Source organism: Microtus ochrogaster, unplaced genomic scaffold (genome assembly GCF_000317375.1).
Source record: "Microtus ochrogaster isolate Prairie Vole_2 unplaced genomic scaffold, MicOch1.0 UNK103, whole genome shotgun sequence".
Lineage (NCBI taxonomy): Eukaryota > Metazoa > Chordata > Mammalia > Rodentia > Cricetidae > Microtus > Microtus ochrogaster.
In genome coordinates, this window is record NW_004949201.1 from 44,709 (window position 1) to 56,246 (window position 11,538).

The 11,538-nt window shown below is 51.3% G+C and overlaps 1 protein-coding gene across 1 annotated transcript in view; it reads left to right on the plus strand.

Annotated features, from left to right (window-relative positions):
* The window catches only part of LOC101991252 (ryanodine receptor 1), a gene marked incomplete at its 5' end in the record, with an annotated part of 90,102 nt that overhangs the window by 42,486 nt on the left and 36,078 nt on the right, over positions 1–11,538 (plus strand). The window contains 13 exons of the mRNA XM_005371303.2: positions 563–622; positions 994–1,131; positions 1,459–1,571; positions 1,735–1,831; positions 2,229–2,335; positions 4,389–4,440; positions 4,569–4,640; positions 5,869–5,968; positions 6,251–6,330; positions 6,422–6,498; positions 7,426–7,499; positions 8,164–8,181; positions 9,168–9,248. Coding sequence (XP_005371360.1) covers positions 563–622; positions 994–1,131; positions 1,459–1,571; positions 1,735–1,831; positions 2,229–2,335; positions 4,389–4,440; positions 4,569–4,640; positions 5,869–5,968; positions 6,251–6,330; positions 6,422–6,498; positions 7,426–7,499; positions 8,164–8,181; positions 9,168–9,248 — 1,069 coding nt within the window. The remainder of the gene's footprint in view (positions 1–562; positions 623–993; positions 1,132–1,458; positions 1,572–1,734; positions 1,832–2,228; positions 2,336–4,388; positions 4,441–4,568; positions 4,641–5,868; positions 5,969–6,250; positions 6,331–6,421; positions 6,499–7,425; positions 7,500–8,163; positions 8,182–9,167; positions 9,249–11,538) is intronic.

Consider the following 11,538-nt stretch of genomic DNA (forward strand, 5'->3'; position numbering starts at 1 on the left):
ATCTGTTATATTGCAACGACTCCTTTCCTGGGACTCCAGAGGCCACTCCGCAACCTTAGCCTCCTAGGACATATGTCCTTTGGACACTGTAGAGTCTTACAGAGCCCCCACGACCCTCACTTTGAGCCTTGAGGTCCCTCTTGACCCATCTAACTTTCCTTTTGGCCCTGTGTAGCCAGACATTTAATCGACCTTCCCAACTTCCTATACCCTCTGCTGATCTTGCCAGTTACCCTCATAGCCCCCCATTACCTCCTCTGATCCTCCAAACTCCCCATACTACTCAGCTCCTGAGAAGTCCCTCTTTGGGCTACTTGAGTTTTGACGGTGTCCCCTGTAACCCCCTCCCCCTCTCGCCAAGGTTCACTAATCCCTCTGTCCCTTCAAGGTGAGCCTGTGACTCTCCCTAGACGCCTGCGCACCCACAGCCCACAGTTATGTTCTTCTTGTTTCCCCAGGTCGTACCTATCAAGCCCTGGGTGTCAGGTGTAGGAGGGAGAGGGCTGTGGTCGTGGGGGAGGGGGAGGACTCCAGAGTGACCCAGTGGGCCTTGTCTTCCCAGAAAGACACAGACGAGGAGGTGCGTGAATTCCTTCAAAACAACCTCAACCTTCAGGGAAAGGTAAGCGCTTTGTGTGTGTGTGTGTGTGTGTGTGTGTGTGTGTGTGTGTTTCTGTGTGTGTGTGAAGCACCACGCATGGAATGGGTGACCTTTTTTTTAAATTTATTTTTAAGTTAAATTTATGTATTTAGTGTGTGTGTTGGCAAGCTTGTGGAAGTCAGAGAGCAACTTGCAGGAATTAATCCTCTCTTTCTACAGCGTGGGTCCCAGGCATTGAACTCAGATCTTCAGGCTTGGCAGCAAGGGCTCTGACCCATTAATCCCCTTGCCAGTTCTGAAGAAGGGACCTTGGTTCTCATGCAGCCACCTAAGCTTAGTAGTAGGAAGGGGCCAGGTAGGTGCCTTCACGCAGGCGTCCTTATTCCCCTTAGGTGGAAGGCTCCCCATCTCTTCGCTGGCAGATGGCACTGTACCGCGGTGTCCCAGGTCGCGAGGAAGATGCCGATGACCCCGAGAAAATTGTGCGCCGAGTCCAGGAGGTGTCTGCTGTGCTCTACCACCTGGACCAGGTGGGTGCCTCTTGTGGCTGTGGGCAGAGCCTGGTCTTGCGTCTGTGGGCGGGGCCTGCTAGTGATGGGTGGGACTAGGGATGGAGCCTTGTGTGTAAGGAGCGGTGTGTGAATCTGTGGAAAGAGCATATTGCATCTAGGGACAAGTGTGCCAAAGCACTGGGGCTAGAGTGAGGTCTTCCCAAGATGCCTTGGGTCTGTTGGCTGAAGAGCCCTGTTCCGCTCTGCATGTAGACTTACACACGCATGGGCAGCTCCACTCAGAGCTGGGTGGGACTCGGGCCAGTACCAGGATCTGAGGACATGACATAACGTTCCACTATCCAGACGGAGCATCCTTACAAGTCCAAGAAGGCGGTGTGGCATAAACTTTTGTCCAAGCAGCGCCGGAGGGCAGTGGTTGCCTGTTTCCGGATGACGCCCCTGTACAACCTGCCCACGTAAGGCCTCCGGGGAGGAGGAGAGCGCCAGGAACTTGCAGGAAGGAAAGCGAATTGGGAGTGGGGAAGATGGAGGGCCAATAGGGTAAAGTCTTAGGACTGAGGGCGGCAGCTGCGAGGGTACTCGGGAGACACAGTGGCCTAGACACCTTTGCCCTTGCAGGCACCGAGCATGTAACATGTTCCTGGAGAGCTACAAGGCCTCTTGGATCCTGACCGAAGACCACAGTTTCGAGGACCGCATGATAGATGATCTATCAGTGAGCCGGGGACTGCCTGGGGATGTGGAGCAGGGCTGGGTGGGGCTAGGGGATCCTCCACACAGAAATGGGACCCCTGGGGGCTGGAGAGATGGGTCAGAAGTTAAAAGCACTGGCTGTTCTTCCAGAGGACCCAGGTTCAATTCCCAGCACACACACATGGCAGTCCGCACCTGTCTGTAACTCCAGTTCCAGGGGATCTGACACCCTCACACAGACATACATGCAGGCAAAACACCAATGCACATAAAATAAAAGAAAAATTAAAAAGAAAAGAAATGGGGACCCCTTAGGCTTGATTTGGGAAAAGAAAAAATTTTAGTCCAGCAAGGCTATGAGGGGAGACTAAAGGGGACCCCAAAAGCACCATCCTCCAGCCCTCACCCCATCCCTCCAGAAAGCTGGAGAGCAGGAGGAAGAGGAGGAAGAGGTGGAAGAGAAGAAGCCAGACCCCCTCCACCAGCTGGTTCTGCATTTCAGCCGCACTGCTCTGACCGAAAAGAGGTGAGGGTTCTTCCCTGTCCCCAAAACATCCCAAAGATCCCTAGAGAGAGAGAAAAAGAAAAAAGAAAAAGAAAATATAGCTGACCTATTTTAAAAAATTATATAGATTTATTCATTGTGTGTGCATATATGTACAAAGTGCTCATGTGTCCTCTCCTTCAGCCATGTGTGGGTCCAGGTAATGAAACTTAACCGTCCTTGGCAGCTCCTTTGCCCTCTGAACCATCTTCCTAGCCCCTGATCATCGACCTTTTAGCATCACATTGTATACAGTACAGCTACTGTATACTGTTGCAGGGGTGTCACATTGTATACAGTAAACAGCTACTGTATATTGTCGCAGGGGCTGAACACTTCACAAGAGCATCTTGTCTGAGGGCTCACAGAAAATACTACCTAGGTTTGTTAGAAGAAAATGTCTTGCCAGGCAGTGGTGCTGCACACCTTTAATCCCAGCACTTGGGAGGCAGAGGCAGGTGGGTCTCTGTGAATTGGAGGCCAGCCTGGTCTGCAGAGAGAGAGAGTTCCAGGACAGCCAAAGATACACAGAGAAAACCCTGTTTCAAAAATCCACACATAAGCCGGGCGGTGGTGGTACACACCTTTAATCCCAGCACTCGGGAGGCAGAGGCAGACGAATCTCTGTGAGTTCAAAGCCAGCCTGGTCTACAAGAGCTAGCTCTAGGACAGGCTCCAAAGCTACAGAGAAACCCTGTCTCGAAAAACCAAAAGATAAAAAAAATAAAAAAAAATCCACACATAGACCAAATTAGAAATGAATAATAGATCACCATCTATGAAGTACTCGTTACAGCTGACTCAGTACTGGTCACTGAACTTGCACACTGGCTCACGTTCTTTGGTTTGGTTGGTTTGGTTTTGGTTTTTTTTTTTTTCAAGACAGGGTTTCTCTGTGTGGCCCTACCTGTCCTGGAACTCACTCTGTAGACCAGACTGGCCTTGAACTCAGAGATCCACCTGCCTCTGCCCCATGAGTGCTGGGATTAAAGGCGTGTACCACCACTGCCCAGTTGGTTTTGTTCTTTTTGAGACAGTCTCTCTGTGAATCTCAGGATGATCTTGCTTCAGCCTCCTGAGTACTAGGATTGCAAGCTTGGCATACATCTGAATATTGTTTCAGAAAATATATTTTGTTTCTAGTTTTGGTGGATTTCAGTCCATCATGGCTGGGAAGGCATGACAGTGGGAGTGTGCAGCCGAGACTGTTCACATCGTGACCATGTGTCAGACAGGAGGAAAGGCGAGCCTTCCCTTTCCACACCCCTAGCAAGGCATTTAATCTTTGTTCTCCTTGGTAATCCTATGTACATAGTTCATGGGTCAAGATTTTGACATCCACCTATCATAGCCAGAAGGGACATGGGGAAGCCGAATGCCTTGGTTCCCATCTGTGGGAAACTCGTGGCTCTAGAGTTAGTCGTGTAGGCCAAATCCCAGTGCAAGCCATGCAACCTTATCCAATCAAGATCTTTTGTGACTCAGTTTCCATATCTGTAAAATGGGGCTGGTAATATACCTACCTGCCCGATAGAACCACAGCAAAGACACGGAGAACACCTGCCAGCATTCTAAAATAAAGCTATGAAATGGGCAGCTTCAAGCTGGGCACGGCACTACCTCTGTGTAATCCCAGCCCTTGGAAAGATGAGATGAAAGCGTTGAAGACGAGGGGATGTAGCTCAGCTGGGAGATTTGTCCCCAGCACCACAGCAGCCAGGCATGGGCGTGCACACCTGGGATCCCAGCACTCAGAGGACATCTTGAGTTTAAGCCCAACCTGGGCTACACGAGACCTTACCTCAAGAAAAGGAAAGGAGGAGGCAGAGGCAGGCAGAGCTCTGTGAGTTCAAGGCCAGCCTGGACTACAGGACAGCTAGGAAACCCTGTCTTGGAAAACAAAACAAAGAAGGAAGGAAGGAAGGAAGGAAAGAAAGAAAGAAAGAAAGAAAGAAAGAAAGAAAGAAAGAAAGAAAGAAAGAAAGAAAAGAAGAAAGTGGGGAGGTGTCACCACTTGGTCTCCCTCCTTCCTCAGCAAACTGGACGAGGATTACCTGTACATGGCGTATGCTGACATCATGGCAAAGGTGAGTCCTGCCTCTATTCTGTAGTGTTGCCTTCTCCCCAGCTGCAGTGCCCCGCCCACTGAAGGGACAAGTGGGGGTCAGGACACTCACTTGGCCCACTCTCACCAACAACCAATGCTGTTCCCCAGAGTTGCCACCTGGAGGAGGGCGGGGAAAATGGCGAAGAAGGTGAAGAGGAGGGATCGGAAGTGTCCTTCGAGGTAGGTGGGAAGCGGGGTCCCTGAGGGAGGGTGGGGAATTCTTGACTCTCATTCATTGAGGATGTGAGCAGAGAGCTATCCCTGGGTACCTGGTAGCCACAGAGTTAGCCCTCAAGGGTGAAGGACACAGGAAGCAAACATGAATAATACAAGCTATTCACTGTGGTGTAGGGAGGCATGGGTAGAGGGTGGGGCCAACTCAGGGCATGGGTGGGTACAGCAGCCCAGACACAGTGTCTGGCCCAGCCTGGTGGGAGAGTATCTCGATAGAAGTATCTCAGAGGAGACAGCAGCAAAGCAGGGTAAGAGTACAATACAGGAGCCACCTGCGGTGTCGGACACCTATAATCCAGCATTCAGGAGGATGAGTCAAGAGAATCATGAGTTTGAAGCCTGCCTAGGGGGCACCATGACCTTTGAGAAAGATATTTAGGGCTGGAGAGATGGCTCAGTGGGTAAGAGCGCTTGCTGCTGCTCTTCAAGAGGACCCTGAGTTCAGTTCCTAACACACAGTTTACAAATTTCTGTAATCCCAGTTCTGGGGGATCTTATGCCCTCTTCTGGTCTCTGTGGGTACTGCATAACTACATATATAAATCCTCAGGTGTGTGTGCATGCACACGCACAGGTGCACACACACAAGCACAGAAAATAAATATCTTTTTAAAAATATATTTGAAAACTGAAATACATAAGCTAGCCATAGTGATTCATGGTTGTAATATCAGCACTTGGAAGACCGAGGCAGGAGGATGGCCAGAAGTTTCAGGCCAGCACTGTAAGACCTTTATCAGAACCAAATCTGTAGTTGGATCTAAAGCAAGGTGTAGCAGGGGGTAATTGAGAGGTTGTCATGACCGCTAAGTGGTGTTTGATGTCTGAGGCAGCTTTGGGACACGGATGCTCTAGTGACTGAGCCATGGGCTCTGACAACACTTCCACAGCAAAAGGAATGCCAGGTTTGCCTTAGAGAGCGATGCACAGGAGCGTGGGGCTTTTCTGCATGCACGTTCACAGACGGCTCAGGCTCCAGGCACTGATCTGCCTGAGGTCCCTAGACCTGAGCCAGGTACAGGAGACAAGCAGGGTGTAAGACCCTGGGGGGGATGGAGGGATCTCACTGTCGGAGAGTGGCAGATGTGACTAGGGAGACAGACGGAGGAGGGTGAGGCCCCGGGGACCCCGGCTAGGCTGCTGACCACTGACACCTGCTCCCCCAACACCCCAGGAGAAGGAGATGGAGAAGCAAAGGCTTCTGTACCAGCAGTCACGGCTGCACAACCGGGGTGCCGCTGAGATGGTGTTGCAGATGATCAGTGCCTGCAAAGGTGCCGTCTGCCTCCCCGCATCCCAGGCGCTCTCCTCCTCCTCTATGAGCACACGTCCACCTCATCAACCTCGGTGCACCCCTCGCTGCTTACCCTGCCGGCTCCCTGCGTGCCTCTGACCTGCATACACACTTTGCAAATTCCTTTTGCATGCCTGCCTTTCAATCTCCCTTCTGCCCTTTGGTGACCCCCACCCCCCGCATCTGTGCTCACACTCCATCTCCTCCCTTCACATCCCTGTGATGGCTGCTTTTTATTCTGCCTTATCTCCACTACCTCCAGGAGAGACAGGCGCCATGGTGTCTTCCACCCTGAAACTGGGCATCTCCATCCTCAATGGGGGGAATGCCGAAGTGCAACAGGTAACTAGAGTGGGTGAGCAGGTGCGAGTGGGTGTTCCCAAGTGGCTCCCAGGTCTCCCACACCCCCATCTCCTTCCTGCTTCCTCTGCAGAAAATGCTGGATTATCTGAAGGACAAGAAGGAAGTGGGCTTCTTCCAGAGTATCCAGGCACTGATGCAGACCTGCAGGTGGGACCCTGCCTATCTTCCAGCTCTGCTTTCCTGGGTGGCTGTGTCCTCCTGCCCTGGGCTATTCCTGTTCTACTTATAGTGTCCCGGGCCAGGGAAAGCGACCTGCACAGAGGAGTGCGAATTCTAGAGTTGACTAGAAGAGTTAGCGGGAGGCCAAATGTCACAAGTTGTAAGGATGAGTTACAGGTTGGCGCTATACCTTGGTGGCAGAGTGACTGCCTAGGCTGTGGAAGGCCTGGCAGTCTCTCCAGCATGGAAGGAAGGATAGAAGGTGTGATGTGTGCCCGGGACCCCAGCACTCAGAAAGCAGAGGCAGGAGGATTACAGAGAGTGTAAGGATAGCCCGAGCTATCTCAAAAACGGGAGGGGGAGGAGAGTAGTAATATCGGCTCACAAGCAGAACCGGGAGGTTGTTGGCAACTCAAAGGAGGGCGCAGCAGGGTGCTCGGGCACTCTTGGATAACTAGATTGTACGGCTTTTGTCATCTGTCTTTCCTCCCTTCATGCCCTCGGCTGATGTTTTCCTACCCCTCTGTAGGTTTTGTTAGCTGGTGTTTTCCATTTCTTCATGATTTCAGCTTGCGTACTGGACCTGCCTCTCTTCACAGGGCCAGGGTGGAGGAAGCTTAGGGTAGAGGGTGGGGCTGGGGGGGCACAGACGGAGGGTAGGAGCCAGTGGGGTTCAGGCAGAGGGTGAGAAGATTGTTCAGGAGGTAGACAGGGTGAGGGGAGGGATGGAGGATCTGCGGAAGGCGAGGGGTGGGGCCGGGACATAGCTTCCGTCTGCTCTTGGGTTCTGCTTGCCCTCTAGTCTGTTCCTTCTGGTCCTGCATGGCTCTTCAGCCACAGTGGGGACTGTCAGGCCATTGACAAGACAGACGGACAGACACCAGACCCTCATCACCTCAATCACTCTTTCCCCAGTGTCCTGGACCTCAATGCCTTCGAGAGGCAGAACAAGGCAGAGGGGCTGGGCATGGTGAACGAGGATGGAACTGGTGAGACCTTCTTCTGGGTCCTCCTCTCCCTGGAACATCACCTTCCTCAGGATCCCCTCTCCATCCACTGCCATTGCCCAGCCCACAGCCTTGGTCCTCCAAGACATCCCCCTTCCCAAGAGTTCCCCCGGGTTCCCCCAGGGTTGTGATCCCCAGTCCTGAGGACCCTCCTCCATCCCTCCAGGGTCTCCCTTCCCATGGGATCCGCCCTGGGTGTCATTCTGTCTGGTGTTACCTCTCCCATCACCTCGTGGATCTGCCCTCCACGTGCCCCAAGTCTCACTCTGGTTGCTGTTCATTAATGCCCCTAATCCGTTTAATCAAGTCTTCTCTTTGCTGTGTTTTGACGTGTCTAACTTTCCACCCTGACCTCTGCCTCCTGCCTCTCTTGGGTTCTCTCTCTCTCTCTCTCTCTCTCTCTCTCTCTCTCTCTCTCTCTCATTCATGTCCCTCTCTCCCTCTCTCCTTCCCCTCGCTTTCTCCTTACTCCTCTTTCTTGCTAACCCACTCCTTCCTATCTCCTTATGGCCATCTCTTTCTCTCCGTGCTCGTATCTCTGTGTGTCGGTGTCTTTGTCCCCAACTGTGTCACTGTACTTCTGTCTGTCTCTGTCTCTTTTACCTCTTTTCTCCCGCTTCTCCTCCCATCCTGTTGGCTGTCCCAGTCATCAATCGCCAAAACGGTAATTCCCCAGCCACCCATTGCTGTGCTGCGCCCACCCTTCCCCTTCTAACCCCCATGCCCCCTGGGGCTGAGGATCTGGGACACTCAGGGTCAGGGTGGTGGACTCTCCAGTGAATCCTGTGGAGAAGGTTGAGATTCCCCAAGTTCAGAGGCCAGCGACATTACGAACAAATCTTCTATCTAACATAAGCCTCAGTTTCCCCATATATAGCATATAAGTTAGAAGAGAATCAAAGTCCCTTTTCAGCTGGATATTTTGGGGCATCCTGACCCAGATTCACAGTCCAGGGCGGGACAAGCCCTCCCCCATACCCAACCCCACCCTCTCTGCGCTGTGCGTCCCAAACCCAGACGGTGGTCAGCATTTGCAGAGGCAACCACTCTGGTGCCGCGCGTGCCCTGTGCGCCTGCTCTGATTGGCCCATTCCCAACCCCCATTCCCTAGTTCTTATAGCCCACTTGATTGGTTTCTTTCAGATGACTATTCTGATTGGACCATGCTGATCCACCTCCCTCTGCTTCTCTTGGGTTGGCTGCTTTTGAGGCTTTGGGGCCAGTTGATTGGCTTTCAATCCCAGTCTCCCCCAGCCCAGTCCTCCCCTGCTTAGAGCCTTGTGTGCAAATGACCCCAACCCCTATAATCCATTAACCCCTGCAGCCTGGAGTGGGGCCCAGGGTTATACCAGCTGTTCAATGTCTGCTGGGTCACTCCTGGATGTCACACGTGTGGTGACATTGGAGGGACACTGATGTAGAAAGACACTTGAGGCCCCAGCTTCTGACCCAGGGCTCCTCGGGCCTCCATCTACGATCTCACTGGTTTCTTGGGTGCTGGTGGCCTTCAGAGTGTCTTTGAAGTAGTGGCTGCTCCTCCCAGCACCCCATCGTGCATGTGTGTGCAGTGTGCATGGGTTGTGTGCATGTGTGTGCTGTGTCTTGGCGCATCTGACTCTTCCTGGGCTCTGCCCCTTTCCTCCCACCCAGGAGAGAAGGTCATGGCAGATGATGAATTCACACAGGACTTGTTCCGCTTCCTGCAGCTGCTCTGCGAGGGGCACAACAATGGTGAGAAGGACAGGGTGGAGAGGACACTGAGACATGGGGTCTTCCAAAAGTTGCCTGAGCTGATCTCCTGACCCCCTTCTCCCCTCGCCCGTGATGAGCTCCCTAGCCATGCTGGCCCTGTCCAGCCTCAATCCCTCTACCTTCCTCTGCTCTCAGAAGTGCAGTGTGTGAGCGGCAGGGGTTCAAGGTCACCTTAGTTACGTGGCTAGCCTGAGCTACACGAGATCCTGTCCCAAAGAAACAAACAACAGTAAGAAAAACAAACAACAGTAAGAAATTTGTCTTGGGTTCAGAAACTTCCAGAATCAAACCACTTAGCTTCACTTTCACTTCCTTTGGCCAGTCCAGCTCCCCACAGGCAATCTGCCAGAATCCAGTTTGGCCAGAAGTCAATTTACCCAAATGGGCAATTCGTCACACTCTGTTTTCCCACGGGCATTTGGCAGCCCTCACCAAGGGCTGGATTCCAGTACTCAGCGTCCACAGCAGCCTCATTGCTTAGTGTTTAAAAATGAGTCTGTCTGATTTATTCACTTGTGTATCACAGAAAACGGTCCCCCAGAAGATATCCAGGTTCCTCCTTAACAGAAGCAGGAGTTCTCACAAGCTCTGCCCTTCACTGTACCAATTTAAGAAGATCCAGGGTGACGAAGCCCATTAATTAAACACGGTGCTGATGAAAAAATAGAACTCCATGTGGTTCTGACAGCTTATTCTAAAGGAACAGCTAAGCTGGGCATGGTGACAAAGGCCTGTGATCTCAGGGCTCAGGCCACCTGGCAGGAGGCCGAGGAGCTCAGAGCTGCTTCGGCTGCACAGTAAGATTATCTCCAAAACCAGACAAAGAGCAGCCTGAACAACCTTCCCACAAGGCCATTTCCCATTACACACGTGTGTCACAGTCATGTGTACAATGGTCACATGGCATAGGAAACTTTAGGCTATGCAGAGGGTGTGTGTGTCTGTCTGTGTATGTGGATCTATGTGACTGTCTGTATGTGTGTGGCTGTGTGGTATATGTCTGTCTGTATGTGTGTGGCTGTGTGATGTGTGTGACTATGTGTCTGTGGTGCATCAGGTGTCTTCCTCTTGTCACCCTCGCCTTACAGTCTTTAAACAGGGTTTCTCATGAAGAAGAAGCACCCCACCCCCACACCTTTATCATGTAGACTGACTGACCAGGAAGCACTTGGGATCTGCCAGTCTTTTCAACTACATACTAAATTCAAGACTAGCCTGGGCTACATGAGAGCCTGTCCCAAAACATCATAAATAAATAAATGAATAAATGCCAAATACAACAAAAGAGGAAGAACAAGAAGAAACAAACGGAGGACTTATCTCCATTTTCCCAGTAAATATTTGTTCAGAAAACTTCAATTAAAAAAACAAATGGAACCTGGGCATGGTGACGCAAAAATTTAGTGCCAACACTTGGGAGGCGGAAGCAGGTGAATTTCTGAGTCTCAGGCCAGTCTGGTCTACAAAGTGAGTTCCAGGCAGCCAGGGCTACACAAAGAAATTTTGTCTCAAAAAAGAAAAAAAAATAGGTAAAAATACTTAAAGTTGGGTGTGATGCTTACACAGTTGTAACTCTGGTGCTTGGGAGTCTGAGGTAAGAGAATTTGAGTCTAGCCTAGGGCACCTCTTTAAACCCTGTCTCATGGAAACAAAAAGAGAGGCACTGGTTAGTGGGCTCAGTGCATAAAGGGGCTTGCTGCCAAGCTTGATGACCCGAGTTGGTTCTTGGGACCCATGTGGTAGAAGGAAAGAGTTGACTTCTGACCTCATTAGCATCTAGCAGTTCAAGTCTCCCCCTTACCCTCAGCAATAAACTGACAAACAAATTAGACAGGGTTTCACTCTGCAGCCTTAAATGGCCAGAACTGGCCCTGTACATTAGGTTAGCTTCAAACTTGTAGCGATCCACCTGCCTCTGTCTCCCCAGCGTTGGGATTAATGGCAGGGACCATCATGCTCATCGTCAAATAAATGAAAAATATTTTAATGTGTACGGGTATCTTGCCTACAAATATGTGCACCACATGCATGCAGTGTGTGAGGAGACCAGAAGAGGGTGCCAGATCATCTGGGACTGGAGTTACAGATGTTGTGAGCTACTATGTGGATGCTGGAAAATGAAGCAAGGTCCTCTGGAAGAGCAGCCTATGCTGTTTTTTTGTTTTTGTTTTTTTTTGTTGTTGTTGTTTTGTTTTGTTTTTTCGAGACAGGGTTTCTCTGTGGCTTTGGAGCCTGTCCTGGAACTAGCTCTGTAGACCAGGCTGGTCTC